The 20,144-nt window shown below is 45.9% G+C and overlaps 1 protein-coding gene across 1 annotated transcript in view; it reads left to right on the forward strand.

Moving 5' to 3' along the window:
- Nucleotides 1-20,144, forward strand: part of ATG2A (autophagy related 2A) — a 147,326-nt gene that overhangs the window by 31,389 nt on the left and 95,793 nt on the right. Inside the window, exons 10-13 of the mRNA XM_040410669.1 lie at nucleotides 251-335; nucleotides 7,390-7,642; nucleotides 13,481-13,640; nucleotides 16,141-16,224. Coding sequence (XP_040266603.1) covers nucleotides 251-335; nucleotides 7,390-7,642; nucleotides 13,481-13,640; nucleotides 16,141-16,224 — 582 coding nt within the window. The remainder of the gene's footprint in view (nucleotides 1-250; nucleotides 336-7,389; nucleotides 7,643-13,480; nucleotides 13,641-16,140; nucleotides 16,225-20,144) is intronic.

The following is a 20,144-nucleotide window of genomic DNA, read 5'->3' on the forward strand; positions in this document are numbered from 1 at the left end:
AATGGCGCAACGTATGACCATAAGAATAGATATTCCAGAATTGTTATGAAATGGGGAATGCATGAAGCTATTAAAACAGGCATGTCAGGAGTGGTGAAAGATCCTCTTTAACTGTGTCTATGGGGTGGGGGTGGGGTGGGGGGGCGTCAGCAACAATAACCTTTATTTGCTATTCACTGTATTTATTTTAATACATTTTCTGTGGAAAGGTTTTTCGTTTACATTAATTATTGTATTTTATTTCATTCAGTTAATGCTCAGCAGCCCTAGGCGTTTTGGAAACTCGCCATTTTCTGCGACTCTTCCACCATTGCAGAACCGCCACAAAATACAAGGTGAGAGTTTTTTTTTTAAGTACTGTTTTTATTAATGAACATCGTGTTTTTGACCTGCAACAATGGCATCTCAGAGCATCCTATACTAATAACCTTATAAATGTATATAACAATTACTGTCATCCAGTCAGAATTCATCTTCTGCCGTGTCCTAGATATTTGTCAGGAGAATCTGTGGAGCCTTGGTAGTCGGACCACTGCCAGTTTTTAGATCAAGGCTGTACGACTCTCTTAACATTTTAAGAGGCTGCTTACAATGTACGTTTAGTGTATACATTAAATGTACATGAAAAAACGTATGCAGACATATGCAATATCAGGGAAATGTCTTGCATACATCCCAATGCGTTCTGTTTGTTTTTTATGGAAAATATCAGTTTTTAAAGGAAACTTTAAAAAACTTTTTTGTGACTTTCCCCAGATATTACAGGGATTTTTCCGAGATTTTTATACTAATGACCTATCCTCTGGATAGGTCATCGGTATTTGATCAGTGGGGGTCCGACACCCAGGACCCCTGCCCATCAGCTGTTCGAAAAGGTACCCACCTTCTCTCAGCTTTCCCTAGGCCAGTGATGAGACTTTCATGTGTCACATGGCCTAGGTGCAGCTCAGCCCCATTCAAGTGAATGGGGCTGAGCTGCGATACCATGCACAGCCGCTGTACAATGTACGACCCTGTGCTTAGGAGATGCAAGAAGGCCGCGGCACTCACAGGAGCACCGGTGCCTTCTCAAACAGCTGATTGGCAGGGGTCCTGGGTGTTGGACCCCAACCAATTAGATACTGAAGACCTATCCTATCCTGTGCCGTCATGTTTAGTATTCGGCGCAGGCGCAGTAAGTGAAGGACGCTCACCGACTTCACTCACTGCGCCTGCGCCGAATACTGAACGGGATGGTGCAGGCGCGAGATTTCCACATCAGACAGGGCCAGCAAGTGTAGCCCAACGGTGCCTGGCCCTGTCAATCAAGTGTACCAGGGCGTGGCCAGAGGTGGGAGAACGGAGCCTCTAGATGCAGGAGCAACCCCCCCCCCCCCGCTCCTAGAGGCTCGTTTTCATATTGTAAAAGTTTTTTTTTTCTCAATAACGCCGGCACGCAGTGAGATTGCACTAATATAGTTATGTTCAGCTGACATTAGTACATCACTAATGTCAGACAGGTTAAGGCTACGTCTACACGACGAGATTTGTCGCGCGACATTTTGTTGCACCAATGTCGCGTGACAATTTTATAACGGCAGTCTATGGTGTCGCACTGCAACATGCGACATACTGCGACGCGAGAGTCGCAGAAAAATCCATCGAATGGATTTTCTGCGACTGTTGCGTAGCAGTCGCAGCATGTTGCATGTTGCAGTGCGACACCATAGACTGCCGTTCTAAAAATTGTCGCGCGACAAATCTCGTTGTGTTGACCTAGCCCAGTGGTCGGCAAGCCGCGGCTCGCGAGCCACATGCGGCTCTTTTGATCCTTCACTGCGGCTCTTTGGTTCGGGCTGGCGGGTGGGTGGCCGCGCAGCCATATCGCGCCGCTGAAGCTGCTTGTAAATTGTCCGTCATGCGCCTGCTGCCCCGTCTGTCTGCTCCTTCCACTTTATGAATGAAGCAGGCAGGCGGGGCAGGAGGTGCATGACGGAGGGAGAGATGTCACGCTGCGCACAGCAGCAGAAGGGCGGGCAGCGCGGCTCTAGTTCGGCTGCCCACTGTGAGGAGGGGTGGAGTGGTGAAGAGGCCGCCGCTCAGGAGGAACGAAATGTCCTGCAGCAGAAAGGTAGGAGCTGCCCCCGGTGTGTGCACTGCACCGGCCCCGCCGCAAGTGTCCCTGCCCCCTTCCTTCCCCCCACTAATACATTACTTACTGGAAGGCACTTATGGGGGATATCTGTGGAGGGCACTTATGGGGGATATCTGTGGAGGGCACTTATGGGGGATATCTGTGGAGGGGACTTATGGGGGATATCTGTGGAGGGCACTTATGGGGGATATCTGTGGATGACACATATATAGCATCTTATGCTATATATGTGTCATCCACAGATATCCCCCATAAGTGCGTCATCCACAGATATCCCCCATAAGTGCGTCATCCACAGATATCCCCCATAAGTGCGTCATCCACAGATATCCCCCATAAGTGCGTCATCCACAGATATCCCCCATAAGTGCGTCATCCACAGATATCCCCCATAAGTGCGTCATCCACAGATATCCCCCATAAGTGCGTCATCCACATTACATCCACATCTGCAGACAAGTTTAAGAAAAGTAAAAAATGATAAAGATAAAATGAAATAATAATCAAGATCCAAATAAAAGAAAGTACATATAAAAGTATTCAAAAACACACTCTGGGCTCATGCCCACGAATGTAAGGGCGCCGTGCCTGTGCTGCGGACCGCAAATAGCGGTCCGCAATGCATGGACACAGACCATGGGGCAGCTGCATGAGGATCACGGACCCATTCACTTGAATGGGGTTCGCGATCCGCATCCGACTGCCCGCACCGCAAGAAAGTAGCGCATGCTGAAGTGAATGGGTCCATGATGCGGGCTGCACACGGCCGTGTGCAGCCCGCATCATGGACCCATTCACTTCAATGGGTCCAGGATCCGGGATATGAGTGCTACAGAGTGCTTCCGTGGTGCTTCTGGCTGTGCCTCCGCACCGCAAAAAAGTAGTGCATGCGCCCGGATCCTGGACCCATTGAAGTGAATGGGTCCTTGATGCGGGCTGCACACGGCCGTGTGCAGCACGCATCATGGACCCATTCACTTCAGCATGCGCTACTTTTTTGCGGGCACACGGTCGTGTGCATGAGCCTAATAGTCCTCACTGGTACTGTTGATGCAATATTTTAGGTTTTAAAAATGTGGCTCTCGAAAGAAATTCCAATCGTGGTTTTGGCGATATTTGGCTCAGTTGACAAAAAAGGTTGCCCACCACTGACCTAGCCTAATACACATTTTACTGCTGACAGAAACCCTTTAAGCCTCGGTCACACATCAGTTTTTAGTCAGTGATTTCCATCAGTGATTTTGACCCAAAACCAGGTGCGGCTCTAAACACAGAACAGGTGCAGATCTTTTCCTTATGCCTTATGCCTTATGTGGAACTTCATTCTTGATTTTGGCTCACAGTCACTGATGGAAATCACTGACCAAAACACTGAAGTGGGAATGAGGCTTTAGGCCTAGTTTACATGTCAGTGATTTCCATCAGTGACTGTGAGCCTAAACCAGGAATGAAGCTCCACAGGTATAAGGGAAAGATCTGCACCTGTTCTGTGTTTGACCCGTATCTGGTTTTGGCTCAAAATCAGTGATGGAAATCACTGACCAATTCCCTAAAATGTGAACTAGGCCTTAGTCGGAAAAAAAGTCCTGCACTCAGGACTTTTTTTTGTCTGCGGGTCTTGATGGAATCTGCTATGGAGACCCTGAAAGGAGTCTCCAATGCAATTGTGAACTAAGCCTTTGATGTGCCAAAGGGCTTTGTGCATTACACAGCCGTTCAGCCTCCCAGATTACACCAATGTGATCTTTCGAAATGTCTCTACGATATTTCTAAATAACCATTTTTGTTGAATTTCGCCTATTGCAGAGCAATCATTATAGAATAATATGATAACTATATTTTGCACTAATCTTCTTTTATCCCTGTATATATGTTTGTTAGGGGTTCCGCTTTTGTCCAGCCCTCGTTGAATACAATATTTAGCAGCTGATTGGTGCGCGGGGGGTGACCTCACACACTCCGATGGGCCACTCAGTTCTTTGGCTGACTCTCAGTGATGCAAAAATTCACACATGATTACTCATACAATGGTCTTAATCTCGCGACGTGTTTGTGAACCATGATGCCAGTGATAGAGGTGCACTGAGCAAATGCCTTACCGTTACTTGTCCACTTGGTGTCACTATCATACAGTCAGAAAGTTGGTTTGTATTGCCTATTGCATGGAGCTGAGAGAGTTGATTAAGAAATTGTTTAAAGGGGTTTTTCAGCCTTTTAATATTGATCACCTATCCTCAGGATATGTCATCAATATCAGATCGGCGGGGGTCCGACACCCCCACGATCAGCTGTATGAAGGGAAGGCACGCGCATAGACATAGCAGCTTCGAGCAGGAAGAGAGAAGGGATTTGGCACAGCTGATCGGTAGGGTGCCAGGTGTCCGCATCATGGCTCATCAATATTAAAAGCCTGGAGAGCCCCTTTAATTTTGGGAATACAACAAGGATAACTTAAGTGAAGCAGACGTTCTGTGGTTGTGATGGTCCTACGTGTTAGGACTGATACTGGGGGCTGCAGCCCTATGGGGCAAAATGGACCAAAATACTTTTCATCTATGACTTTGGCGTATTTTTACGCATGGTCTTTTTCTAGTCAGGAGTGGTGTATCAGAAGCTGCCAGGTCCGGCACACGTGAAGCCCCGCCCCTCACAGACATCTCTCTCACCAGGAGCAGCTCCAGAGTCTGGACTAAAGACTACATTGTGGTTACAGGACCTGTGGTGATGTCACAGTCATGTGATCAGCTATGTGTGTGGGAGGAGTTAGGGGAACACAGGCTCCGTGTAGGACTGTGCTGGTGGAGAATGCAGAGGTACTTTATGTATGGAAGGTGTGTATAAAAGCAGGGCTATGGAGGTGTAAGGAGTTTATTGTACAGTTTTCTGTGTGTAATGTGCACACAGTAGTTCTACCTGTGTAATGGGCATGTAGCAGAGCTGTGTGTGCAATGTGTATATAGTAAACTATCTGTGTAATGGGCATGTAGCACAACTGCGTGTGCAATGTCTATATAGTAAACTATGTGTAATGGGCATGTGGTTGAGCTGTGTATGTAATATGTATATAGTAGTGCCAGGTGGGCCCTGTGTATGGCAGCGCCAGGTGGGCCCTGCGTATGGCAGCGCCAGGTGGGCCCTGTGTATGGCAGCAGTGGTCTTATTTTTAGTGTATGATGTTGAATAAATGTAAAATGGTCTACATTTATTTCTGCATAGGAGACTAGCAATGGTTCCTTGCAGAAATATCTGCCTCATTATGTGGGCCTATGCATTATATATATATGGTTGTGTATAGATGAAGGGCACACAAAATATCTGGGGCAATGTGGACTGAACAATAAATATTTATTAATATATATAAAACCTATTTATGCATAGATAGATAGATAAAAAGTCAGCAATCCATACCATAAGGTATAAATATTAAAACCAGAGTCATATATCTGCAGAATAAATATGATACTTCAATAGTTGGTCAATGTCAAATAATTGCACTTTGTTATAAGTGAACAGATCGTTCATATAAAACAGCGTCTCTGTAAAGAAAATGTCCTGCTCAGCAGATCCACACCTCTTCAAGATCTCAAATAATAGCACCTGTTTTCCTCACAATTTTAACAGCACTCCGTGGTTCACTTTTCACACCCAAACTTGTTACAATGTGGACACATACACACAGATATTTTGTGTGTACATTACCGGTCCGGTGGGTGTTGTGGCTGCACAATTGAAGTTTCACTGCGGGACTGAGGAGTCGGCGTTGGATCTTTCAGCGTGGAGTCACGTTCTACTCTCACTACGTGGCGTCCCACGTGTGTTAAAGTGAATCACGTGACTCAGTCCATCAGCTGTGTGATGATACTAGTACTAGTAGTCTCTGAAAAAGTGCCGGAAGAGAAGAAAACAGCCAAAAAAGTAACTTGTAAACGATGAATCCTTATTGTATAGCTTTGATAAAATGGCTCCTTGTTGGTCCTTGCTGTGTACCAAACGCGTTTCGGAACAACACTGTTCCTTCGTCAGTGGTCAACAGCAAATGACTGATATGGAGGTCTTTTTATAGGGTGTCTGCCCCAATTGATTGTATTTCAGCTGTGTCTAAATCAAAACCTGGGTCGGATCTGAATCCTCCAATATATGACTCATAATAGACCCTATATATCAAATGTGGTCAGTACAAAGACTTTGCATTAAAAACATGAAATAAAATTACATCCAAACGTTTATATACTATTAATATGCTTAAATAAAAAAAAACAAAAAAAAACGCATCTGTTAGTAAAAAACGCAAAAACTAGAAAAACTGTGAAAGTACAATCGACCCAAAATTTCTTTTATTTAGAAGCTCATTTACATATCTCTAAAATAATTTTTTAAACAAAATAAAAGGACACAGCGCTATAGGACAGGTATATTGCGGACATGCTAGCGGCGATCTAGCCCTGCATGTCCGCATCTCTATAACCGAAAACGAGGTGCAGGAATCCCTTTAAGAGGAGTATTTTTACTTTTCTGGAGAAAGTGTAGTGCGACCTCTGATGCACACCTTCGGGGGCAATTTTTTTTTATGATTGCATTCTACACATTTTGAACTAAAAATAATTTTTTTAATTAGTCTTTTTAAAAAAAATCTTGAGCCGTTCTTTCACAAACGGTTAGTGTTTTTTTTTTTGGGGTTTTTTACTTTCAACTTTGTGACAGTCATCTAATAAACTTTATCTGTAAGCTACAAAAAAGGTCACTTAAACCACTTTTTTTTTCAGTATGATAAGAATTGAGCTATAATGAGTGTTTATAAGGTGAGAGACAAGGAGCTCGTCAGCTGAGCTGCCTGACGGAACAAAGCGAAAATTCATATCCTGCTATAAGAGAAACTGAAGGCTGCACAAAGACAATGGTTCAACATTTTTTAATAGAGACCATTTGAAAAAAAATAATTTTAGCTGAAAAATAGCACAATGCAATAATCGCAAAAATTGACCGCGAAGGTGTACATAGCCTTTAAAGAGGATGCAGCTGATGAGGATGGTGCTGAGATTTAAACCCCCACCATTGTGATCCCAGAAAACTCCATTTACCAAATTTTTGGAGATGCTTCAAATTCTCATTCTATGCAGTTTATGGGCACTTTAAAGTTTTGGCTGCAAATTTTCTTGAAGTATTTATCTAAAAGACAACAGTCTGACATTTTTAGCTTGCCATATCTTTCTGAATTACAGGCAGTGCTTCTTTTTGATGTTCTGCTATTTTGGCAGGTAAACAGTTTTCCTCATCCCCTCTGGAACCTCTCAAGCCTGAGATGCTACTGAAACTGACGGTGGGCGGTCTTACTGTCACGGTGCCACATATTCCTACCAACGCCACTAATGCACAGGATCCTGCCTGTAGGGGGGCAGCAAATCGTTTTTTCAAGGAGCTAGGTTATTTCAAGGATGGAGCCTTCAGTGGGCGGGACTTTGGCCACTTAAGGGAGCATTTTCAAAGGGCTTGCCAGCTGAGCAATGTCAGGTAAGAGGCATGGAGAATGTTATATGTCACTTTTGAATTGCTGCTTACATGGAAGGCACCAAGTATTGCCATAAAATGTTGAAATATTGCAGTTGACACTAGTCCCTGGAGCATCCTGAGATTTCCAGGTTTTTTTCTGCAGCTCATTAAGGTAAGGCTCTGTATGCGCTGGTCATTAAATGGGTTATCCCACTAAAAGTATTACTATGCAAAGAATACAGCAATTTAAAATTATTACTGCAATATACATGCAATACAAATATTCTTCTGCTGTCCGTCTCCTGCATTCAGAGGTGGACTAATATGCTCAGTAGCCTCCCTGCTCTCTCCCCCTCCCCTAGTAATCTCGTAGAGAAGAGGCCCAGGCACCATTTATTCCTTCATCCCTACGTCTAAATTCATAGACCTATGTAATAATATATATCTCTCGACAGTGGAGAAGGAAATGGGGGTGGATTACATACCATATGTATCTCTGAAGCTTTATATAAGGGGCTATTTTGTGTGCAGGGTAGGATGGGGAGTGCAATGCATTCTGGGAGCTGCTGCCTGCCCCAAGAAGTGATAAAGTCTTCAAGATAAGTGAGTAAAAAGGAGTTTTACGTTCATGGGATAACCACTTTAAAGGGCATCTGTCAGCAGTTCTAAACCTATGACACTGGCTGACCTGTTACATGTGCTCTTGGCAGCTGAAGACATCTGTGTTGGTCCCATGTTTTATTATATGCAAATGAGCCTCTAGGAGCAACGGGGGCGTTGTCGTTACACCTAGAGACTCTGCTGTCTCCGCAACTGCCGCATCCTCTCCACCTTGATTGACAGGAGCAGGAGTGATGACATTTACACTGCCTGGCCCTATCAACCAAAGTGCAGAGGGCACAGCAGTTGCAGACAGAGCTGAGCCTCTAGGTGTAATGGTAACGCCCCCGTTGCTCCTAGAGGCTCACTTGCATATAATAAAACATAATTTTTCTCAGCAATGTGGACACATAGGAACATGGGACCAACACAGACGCCTTCAGCTGCCAAGCGCACATGTAACAGGTCAGACAGTGTCATAGGTACAAATCTGCTGACAGATGTCCTTTAATTCACATTTATTGAAGCTGCCATAAAGCAAGCATACCCTACTACACTAAAAATATAGTCAAATAATCTTAAAATCTGAAGACATTTTTATACAAGCAGACACCAAGATTGACTTAGGCTACCTTCACACTAGCTTTTTTTGCGGATCCGTCATGGATCTGCAAAAACGCTTCCGTTACAATAATACAACCTCATGCATCCGTCATGAACGGATCCGGTTGTATTATGTCTTCTATAGCCAAGACGGATCCGTCATGAACACCATTGAAAGTCAAAGGGGGACGGATCTGTTTTTTATTGTGTCAGAGAAAACTGATCCGTCCCCATTGACTTACATTGTGTGTCAGGACGGATCCATTTTGCTCCGCACCACATGGCGGACAGAAAAACGCTGCTTGCAGAGTTATTGTGTCCGCGATGGGGACGCACCCAAACGGAACGGAACGCATTCTGTTTCGTTCAGTTCAGTTTTGTCCCCATTGACAATGAATGGGGACAAAACTGAAGCGTTTTCTTCCGCTATTGAGATCCTATGACGGATCTCAATAGCGGAATTGAAAACGCTGGTGTGAAAGTAACCTTAACTGGGTTCTTCTCTTTATTATTATTTAAAGTCCATGGAAACCTTCAAGGCAATTTTTTTAGTTATTGAATTGTACTCATTTTGTGCTAAAAATATCAATTTTAATTGATCTTTATTAAAAATGTTCATCCATTTGAGATACAGGGGTTGAAAAAGTCTGTTTGGAGGCTGTCACTTTTTCTTTGAATCCTGTCATCTGACGGCTCATGTGTATCTCTCATTGCTGGTCTCCTGACCTCATAAACACTCAATATAGTTCATTTGTTATGAAACTGATAAGAATATGGGTTAAATAAGTGTTTGTGATATCAGAAAATCAGAGATAAGAGCTACACATGAGCTGTCAGATGACTGGATTCAAAGAAAACAGAAAATGACAGCCTGCAAACATACTGATTAGTTGTGTAGAGGACCTCAGGCTGAAGCTTTGCCTGATGTTGTTAATCTTTTGCTTGAAGTATGTGGCAAAGTTCTCTGCTGAGATGAGAGGTAAAGAAGCGGGCATCGGGGGATGGATTAGAGAGTTGAGTGTTTAAGGGAAGATATGAGAGATGTAAAGGAGGCTTGATTTGCAGTAGTGCAGACGTTTTAGTACTTTTTAGAATGGGATTTCTTCCATGGCCGCTCTGCAACCCTGGAAGGTTGTTTCATTTCCTTGGTCAGACTGGTTTGCCAGGGGCACCTGCCGATTCATCAAGTTTTGTTGTGTGTGAGGGGGCGACTCAGTTAAAGTCATTGCGGTGTTATACAAAGTGGCAGCTGCATCTGCATCATGGAGGGGAATATATGGTAGAGAGGGGCCAAAGGGACTCCGATAAAGAGCTAAAGTCAAGATGTGTAATGAATAGTGTTGAGCGAACTTCTGTTTTAAGTTCGGCGTCTAAAGTTCGGCTTCCGGTTAGCGGAGAATCCCGATATGGATTCCGAATTCCGTTGTGGTCCGTGGTAGCGGAATCAATAATTGGCCATTATTGATTCCGCTACCACGAACCACAACGGAATTCGGAATCCATATCGGGATTTTTCGCTAACCGGAAGCCGAACTTTAGACGCCTAACTTAAAACAGAAGTTCGCTCAACACTAGTAATGAATGTTCCTTGTAAGGATGTTCTAGTTTGTGGATGGGGGGGGAGGGGGGGGGTAGATGAAGAGCTGAGGGAAGAGAATTAAGTAGATTGTGGTTGGTAGAGATGTGAGCTGGACAGGTTAGATAAGGGACAGAGGTCGATAGAGATAAGGCCCAGTGTGTGACCATCTCTGAGTGGCAGTGGAGGAAAGAGGAAAGTGAGTGGTAGACGGTGTCCAGAACAGAGGATCACGCTCACACACAGAGTGCGATTCCCGCACTGCACGCGCTCATGTGAAACAGCGATAATACACATGGCGGCCATTGGGCTGCCCTGCTGCAATGTCGTTATCATGCGCACGCCCCAGGACGTCTTGCTGCAATGTCATCAGAATTGAACAATGTGTGTAGCGGGGGTGCTTTATTTGAAAGTTCCAAAATACAGTGAAATAAACTTGACAATGTAATTCTAGAGCTACTTAAGGGGTATTCCTGGAGGGTAAAAGTTATCCCCTATTAGGATAGGGGATAACTATCAGATTGGTGGGGGTCCTACCGCTGGGACCCCCATCCATCATGAAAACGGGGGCCCCGTATCCCGTGGAGGCCCCCTGAAATGACCGGAGTGGCCGGTCGCACATGTGCACAGCCGCTCCATTCATTTCTATGGGAGTTCCGGAGATAGCGGCTATCTCCGGAATTCCCATAGAAATGAGTGAAGCAGCTGAGCACATGTGCGACCGGCCACTGCGGTCATTTCATGGGAGCAGCAGGGGGCCTGCATGGGGTTCTTGTGATCGGTGGGGGTCCCAGCGGTTGGACCCCCACCAATCTGATAGTTACCCCTTTAATATAATATAATGCTCTTCACACAGATCACAAAGATGCGATCGCGGTCTGGCTTTGCTTTGTATGTAAAGCCAATATCAGCGCACTGCAATCACATGTAAGATCCACCGTCATGCTTCACTCCATTTAAAGGGCATCTGTCAGCAGATCTGTACCTATGACACTGACTGACCTGTTACATGTGCACTTGGCAGCTGAAGGCATCTGTGTTGGTCCCATGTTCATATGTCTGTATTGCTGATAAAAATGATATTTTATTATATGCAAATGAGCCTCTAAGAGCAACAGGGGCATTGCAGTTACACCTAGAGGCTCTGCTCTCTCTGCAATTGCCGCACTCTCTCTACTTTAATTGACAGGCAGTGTAAAGATTGACTCCTAGTCCTGTCAATCAAAGTGCAGAGGGCGCAGCAGTAGCAGACAGAGCCGAGTCTCTAGGTGTAACGATAACGCCCCCATTGCTCCTAGAGGCTCATTTGCATATATTAAAACACAATTTTTCTCAGTAATGCGGGCACATATGGACATGGGACCAACACAGATGTCTTCAGCTGCCAAGCGCACATGCAAATCTGCTGACAGATGCCCTTTAGCTCCATCACTGGGCTGTAATTGTTAACCTCTTCGAGTGAGGAGCCGACATTATGGAGGAGGGAGCTCGGTCAGCGGTCACATGATGCGGGCTCATGGCATCAGCAATCGGTATCAGACTACTGAACTTCCAGACTGCACTGAGCATGCGCAGATAGGATACAAATATGCATTTACATTACAGTAAATGAGACATTCTTAGTCCCTGGATAACACCTATAATGAACTTGTTTCCTCTAGTCCTAAACACTATAGTATGGGATGTATGCATTCTACCTGTAAACAACCCGAAGACGAGGCACCTTGTCACCCTGGAAGAATGTCATTAAACATCATTGCTGGAATCCAGTTAAAAGTAGAGTGTTGGGGTCCGACACCCATCACCCACACCGATCAGCTGTTTTGGGCAGCCACCATATCCAGGAGCGTAGCTAAAGGCTCAAGGGCCCTGGTCTAAAGGTTCAGCTTGGGCCCCCCCCTTCCCTCAGTGTTTTGTGGATAGGGAAGCACATAGCCTTCATGATGCCTGCGGCAAAAATTAAAACAGTAGACCACCCCCCCATCCCCTTCCATGCCAAATTCTTGACCCAAGCCCTTCCCTCCAGCCAGAGCTATAACTTGACCAGCATGCACTTTCTATAATACTGGTGTCTTCTTATGGTAAGCAAGGGTCTTTGGGCCCTCTCAGGCTCCTGGGCCCGGTAGCGACTGCTACCTCTGCACCCCCTATAGCTACGCCCCTGACCATATCAGAAGTCATTCTTTGTAGGGAGCACAGCTCCGTACTCCGTGTAGTGGCCGTTTTGGGGTACTGCAACTCAGCTCCATTCCAATAATTGAGAGTTGAGCTTCAGTATGGTGGTGCCCAAAACTACACAGTGTAGTTCTACTGTACACAGTACAGTTTCCAGTGCCGCAGCAGTCTGTCACTTCTGATTGGTGGAGGTGCTGGGTGTCGGACCCCCACTGGTCGGATATAGATGTGACAATAGGTACACTTCCTGTTATATGACCATTCAGGCCTGGGTCTTCACAAATCTACTAGTTCTCATAATCATCTCACAATGTAGGGGGGTTGTTCTCTAGTGTTTCTGTCACCTAGGTTGGTTCTTCAAATCTGCCCCATATTTCATAATCTGGCAGTCATTATGTATATGAGTAGTGTACACACTCTCCACCTCTCAGCAGAACAGGGATCCTGGAACGTCTGGCTGACAATCTTCTCATCTTCTCTGGTTGAGAGTTGTCAACGACAACAACCCCTCCTATGTGCGTCTGTGATAGGGGGGTCTGGTAGAATGGACCCCCGCTAGTTTTTTTGCACAAGGACCTCCACTCTCTTTGCCCTGTCCACATCACTACTTACGGTAACTGTGAATGTACCGTTCTGGCCTGGAGAACAACCTCTCTGAGAGTTATAGTAGCTGACATTTGCGCACCCAGAAACAGATAGAATTAATAAGTTGTGGACTGTAACTTCTTGTGCTTTCGTGTATAAATGACTTCTTCTACGTTAGAGAGTAGTAGACTTTGTATAATTGCGGTGCCCCAGAGCTAATGTTAATGACCCTAGTGTATGCCTGTATGTAATAAAGCGATGTGATATTACCAAGTTTATTTTTTTATTTTTTTACTGTATTAAACTTACATCTTTTGCAGAGTCACAGCTCTTGCAGTTCAGGTAGTCTGTGAGCAGAGGTCGGGTAAAGGGGCACAGAAAAGCAGTATAGACCTCAGTTGTGGAACACTAGAGATTTTGGAATGTCTCTGGCAAGGAGGCCACAGGTCCAGCAAGGATAAAGTCCCCGAATACACTGAGGTATGTGTAATATATGTGTGAAAGCAGCTAAGTGGGACACTGAACTGCTGACTCTGTTCTGGAAGATATGTTAGATAGAGGAATATTAACTTACAGTGTATCTCCAATTCTCATTCAAGCTGCTTTTCCCACCAGAAGTTTAAAGGGGTTGTCCCATCTCGACAACCCCGTAGATTGCAATAAATGTCAGGACCCACTCTATCTCCAAAACTGGGCCCTCAAAATCAACCAGGAACTGTACTATAACAAAAGCCTGTCTGCAAAGATGATTTTGGGCTTGTGATCTTCACTGGGGCCACCTGTTAAGACATGCATTTTGTTATTTATCTGTTTTTGCATTGAGTGATAATAAATGTCAATGATACCTTGTAATATATCTTATTATAGGAATGTGGCATCTTCCTCACCTTCCTTTCCCGTCCTTTGGGTCCTCTGTTCAGAAACCCCCTTATTCCCCCAAAAAACTGCCTAGTGTAAAACAGTAAATAGAAGATGTGGAGGAGGGGGGATGCAGCTTTAGTGTCTCAGAAAAATAGTATGAGAGGAAGGGTATATTTGTAATTAGGAGGAGACATGGGATTTGCTCAGCACACACAACACAGCTCATAAATCAGACTGGACAAAACTCCTCAGCAAGCGTTTATAGAGGAATTTTACATTTACACGAGTCAACAGAAGGAAGGAAAAGAACCAAAATGTGAAAGATACAGTAGGCACAGCATGTCTGGCTATACTACATCAAATTTTATATATATATAAAACCATGGCACCAAACTAACACAAACATTAAATCAAAGTCTTGGCCCATCTGAGCACTAACTAAACTGTGGTTTCTACCTCACCGAAGTACAAATCCCATGCAGATAAGGCTTTTCACAGGAGAAACGTCTACCAGATTCAAGGCTCTGACTCAGACAGACAGTCTGAGGCCACTATTTATCCCCCAGTAATGATCCAAGTGAGTACAAGTGAGAACACCTCAGGCTAGAGGGAATAGCTGTACTGGAGCAGGGTTGAATGGCAGGTCCCTCTACCAATCCTACCTACCATTCCAAAAACAATCCAGCTCATAAACCAAGTCTGAATAAACCAGCCCCAGCAAACGGTACTTTGCTGACACCATACAGCCTTCTGGATTCCTTTTATCTCACCCAGCTGAGAAATCTGGGAGGGAGATAGATAGATACATAGATAGATAGATAGATAGATAGATAGATAGATTCTTTGTAATGATATGAGTGCCTTTTATTCTTCACTACATATTGAACTGACACTTCTCACAGTATTGTAAAAGGTGTACGTTCAGCTTTGACAAAACACCAGTGGAGGTTTCCGTTTGGGCCCCCCTTGCACGGAGTCAATGTGATGGAAAGCCAGTTGGCCTTTCATTATTTTGGGCAGGGAAGTGCAGTCACTGAACGCTTCTGTGGCACATGCACATTCTGCCTTAGGCTACTTTCACACTAGCGGCAGCCTTCTCCGGCAGGCTCTTCTGGCGGGTGGCGTAGTTTTAGTGACATGTCGTAGTTTTATTCCGGCCGCCTCTTGGCATGTTTGCTGTGCTGCCGCTAGAACTCCGGCCCTCATACTGGATAAAAGCGGTGAGCGTATTCGGGACAGTCAGACTTTTAGGACCCTTTCACACGAGCAAGTTTTCCATCTGGATGCGATGCATGTAATGAACGCATTGCATCCAGACTGAATCCTGGGTCTGTGTACTTGAGCATCACTTTTCACACATCATCTCTGTGTTCAGGAAAAATCGCAGCACGTTCTATATTGTGCAATTTTCGCTTAGCCTTGGCTCCGTAGAAATGAATGGGGCTTGCGTGAAAAACAGATTGCATCTCAGGAGTTGCAGAGAAAACTGACTGAACTTGCATGCAAAACCATCCGTTTTTTCCTGAACAGATCCTGACTCCATCAGTATAGGTTGCTGTCTGCCTAGTGCCTTCACCAAGAGGCACTTATTATGAGTGGAGGGCACTATAAAGTGGCATCAAGTACCTCTCCATCAAGGTGCATCATTTGTATTGTACAGTGTTGCCATTTCTAGATTTTCTAGAACTGATAAAGAATAAAGATATTTTCTAAGGCATTTTTTGTGCCTGTTTATTTTTTTTTGCGCTCTGAAAACCCCTGGCATATATGTTAAATGGACCCATTGGAAACATTACACAGAGTGTTCTTTTGTTAATGCGCTGGTCTGTATCTGGTGAAAATAGCATTAAATAGTGCTGCACACTGCGCTATTTCATACAGAGGCATCCAGTACAAAAATGTATGCACAGCAATTTATACTTTTTTTTTAAACATGGGCAGATGGCGTGCAGTGTCACCTGTAGTATGGATCTTTTAATGTATGTGCCGAGAGGTCTCCAGCACATACAATAAGCTGACACAAGACACATGGTGTCCTGAGTGCTCATACATACTGAAGAGTAATTTTCTTAGCCTTTCATGTATTTTAATATTTTTTATCTCTTTTTCTTAAACTTAGCTCATGGTTTTTCATAGTCCAGCATCTTCGTCTCGTCCCTGTGCTCAAATACATTACAAGCGGATTCACAGGACGCCATCCAGAGTGAGTGTCATGTCAGGTATCTTCTCCATGTCTTTATGGCGTTGGCTCTACAATGACTGTTGGTTGCGTGGTGAACTCACTGGTTACTCTTGCACAACCTCAATGTTGGAATTTTTGTATTTCTCACAAAATTGGTCCCCCCAACGGGAAACATTGAGGTTGCCCAAAGTCACTGTGGAGCCTTTGCTGTAGTGCTCTGTCATTCCTCTTCTGACATGTCTGTTTCAGTAAGTAATTTTATTCTCGATAATACAACTTTTGTGGAACACTGTTTCGTACACTATGCTCTTTAGTTTCTACGTTCTTGGTTATTAATGAATCTGCAGCTGGGGGTGTCCCTGCACAGACCCACACTTTCCAATCAACCAGTGTCAGACTGTGCAGGAGCACCCCCAAACTGGTAACACATCTGAAGATTCATTAATAAACTTCAAGTGGGAGGCACTGACTAACAGAACACATAGTTATATGAAAAGAAGCTCCAAGATCAGTACATCATGGGGGCAAGTCCTCTTTAAATTGGTTGTCTCACATCAGCACATGGCCTTTATCCTGTAGAGAAACATAATACAAGGCACTTGCTAATGTATTGTGATTGTCCAGATTCATTGTTCTATCACATTATACACTGCTCTGATCCAGGGGTTACGACCGCCCTGCAGTCCAGCTGCAGTCGCTGCACTTGCACACTGTAGGAAAAAGCTCCCACGGTCCCAGTAACCAGAGGGGCCAGTGATCTTTACATTATAGGGGCCGAGGCCACCACAGGAAACGAACGGCTCCCCAATTGCCACACAGGGGAGCTGATCCGGCCTCAGGAGCGCAGTGCTCCCAGGGAAAGCTGCCTCAGATGCCGTGGTCACAATTGACTACAGCATCTGAGGAGTTAAATGTCTGCGATTAAAAGTTAATGCTGATCGCAGACATTAGCCCTGAGTGTCTGCTGTGTCATTTCAGTTTTTTTTTTAATATAGTGCAGGAACACTGGTGTTAAACATTTTTGTAATATACTTTATTAAGGAACTTTTTTTTGTTTGTTTGTTTGTTGTTTTTTTTCCACTAGAGAACAGGGTGTAAAGTGTCAAACACTGTAAGTGAGCATTGCTAAGGAGAGTCCATCTTAAGCGTTCTGCTGGCTGGTGAAGACGCCTGTATCATACAGAGGAGGCTTCCAGCCGCCTCTTGTCACTAACCCAGACTATGTACATGTGCCCTATCACTGCGCATCTGACATGCTTCCAGTGCTAACCTCTCTTCCCTCTGCTCGTCTCTAAGTTAATAAGTACAGGGAAGAGAACAGGGATTGGGCCTGCCAACACTTAACGCTAACGGTAAGTATCCGGTAACTCAGCGCACTTACTGCTAGCCCAGAACGCTGCAACCCCACTGCTTTCCCTATTATCCCATTGCTAGGAGACACACTAGGTAAGTGCGCCGTGTTACTCTACACTTACTGTCATTGTTAGGCGCTGACAGTCTTGATCCCCACTTGCTATGAGAAAAGCGCTAGGGAAAAAAAGCTAAAATTGCAGAGCTGCTAGTGGTTAGCACTGTAGCACTGGCAGCAAGAGGCACAGCAGAGAGGGCGCATATAGGGAGGCAAGGACTGGGGTAGTGACAAGGGGCAAGCGGTATGTTACACACAGATGTCTTCAGCGCTCAGTGGAATGCTGAAGACGCTCTCCAATTCTCAGAGCGCTGCTAAGTAGACCAGTTACCCCGTTTTCTAGTACAAAGAAACATCTTTCCCTAATAAAGTATATTATAAAAACAAAATTAACATCCCTGTCCCTACACGTTATTAAAAATAAACTGAAATGACAATTACACTTTCTCTCTCGTATCATTGGGTGACACCGGACCGTGGGTATAGCTGCTGCTGCCACTAGGAGGCGACACTAGGCTAAAAAGTGTTAGCTCCTCCTCTGCAGGCTATACCCCCTCCAGCCTGGAGAGAGCATATCAGTTTTTAGCTTAGTGTTGTAGGAGGCAGACCTCCCTGCTTGCACGGCGGCTTCCTTTTGTTATTTTTCTTTTTTTGTTTTATCTCTTTCCCTTTTAGGTAGGGGAAACAGAGGCACCTAGCCCCTCTGTCTACCCTGGGAGCTAGACCGGTGTCGGATTCCCTCACCGCTAAACCTCCCCAAGAAGCAAAAGTGGACCAGGGCAGCCCAGCTTCCCTGCTTCCCGCCAGCCAAAGGGTCACCTGGATCCGGAGAGACCCCCCCGCCATTCCAGTCTCCTGCCACTTTGGGTGCCAGCTGCTGAAGAGGTGACCCTGCTGGTAGTCAGAGGAGGGGTGAAGAGAAGAAGATGAGGTGAGTATTCCCCCCCCCCCCCCCCCTGGCTACTTCGTGTGTGTAAGGGGACTTTTAATACTGTCATGTTATAGGTTCAAGTCCCCAGAGAGATCTCTTTCTTTATTTCTGGGATAGGGACACAGGGCATATCGGTCATATTAGGTGGCTGTCACTTCCATCCTCCGGCCGGTTACCTGGGTATTTTAGTCCCGGCTTCCCTTTGGGCTTCCCGGTTTTTCGGGCTCCGGACCACAATTATTTATTCCCGGCCCGCGGGTATATGCACAAGCGGGCGCCTCTGCTCTCCACTTCGGAACGCTCCGTTCTCCGACTGACCAGAAGTGACTCCCGGTCGGCCGTGCGCCGCAAATTTAGGCCCCGGCTTCTCGGAAGGGTAGGCCGCATTCGGCGCCTCCCACTGTGACGCAAGGGGGTGGGGCTAAGTTTCCCGCCGCAGCTCTGAGAATCCAGAGGACCGCGGCCACACCAGTGGACTCAGACTTCAGCCGGCAGCACGCGTCTTTAGGGACCACAGGGCCTGGGTCCCCTGCATACTGGTAGGACGGTTCCTTCCCCCTCCAGCCTTGAGTACATCAGTGGGCAGCCATGTCCGAAACCACTGGTGACCCCCGCATTCCAACAGCCACCACTTATTATGCATGTGTGAAATGCAAAATTACGTTTCCTCACGGCCAGCCGGACTCTGTCTGCTCTGCATGCTGTGAGCCCATGCAGGTTCTGCCCCCCCAGCCCACGCAGCCGCATGCTTGTCCTGACCAGGTGGAACCGGACTGGGCTAGTGCCTTATCCCGGGCACTGGAGGACCTCTCTAAGATATCCCAATCCACCCTTAGTCTTATGGGTCGTTTGGTTGATAAATCTCCACCTGCGCAGTCAGCGCCATCCTCTGGAGAGTGCCTTAGGGGCAGACCTTCGCACAAGCGGCTCATAGCAGGACGTCATTCCTCCTCTGACGCCTCAGCATCTTCTCCCCCCCCATGGGTCCCCCTCGGACACATCCTCCCTCCCAGGGGAAGTTCTGCCAGATTGGAAAATTGGTGTCTCTGACTCTGATATGGATCCGGAACAATCTTCCAAGATTGCTTCCATGGTGGACAGCTTAGTTTCTGCTGTCCGTGACACCTTCCAGGTGCAGGACGACTCCCCCTCCACTAGTCACCAGGGAGGGCTTTTCTCCGAGCCAGGCAAACTCCTAATGCCTTCCCCTTACATGACGACTTTTCGGTCGTCATTGCCAAGGCGTTGTACCATCCAGATCGTCGCTTTAACACGCCAAAGCGACTTGATCTGCTGTATCACTTTCCTGCGGACTGGGTGGCTAAGTGGTCCGCCCCTCCCAAGGTGGACCCTATGGTAGCATGCCTCGCCAAAAACACCACCATTCCAGTAGCCGATGGCTCAGCCCTGCAGGACCCAGTGGATCACCGCATGGAGTCTTGGGCGAAGTCCATTTTTGCGGCAAGTGGCTCAGCGCTTCGGCCCATTTTCGCCTCCGCTTGGGTCTCGGAGTGGGCACTCCGGTTAAACCAGGACTTGGTGGCGGACATTATGCTCACTGAGCTCCAGTCCTTGGCTCTGCAAATTTCACAGGTGGGGAAG

Source organism: Bufo bufo, chromosome 10 (genome assembly GCF_905171765.1).
Source record: "Bufo bufo chromosome 10, aBufBuf1.1, whole genome shotgun sequence".
Taxonomy (NCBI): Eukaryota; Metazoa; Chordata; class Amphibia; order Anura; family Bufonidae; genus Bufo; species Bufo bufo.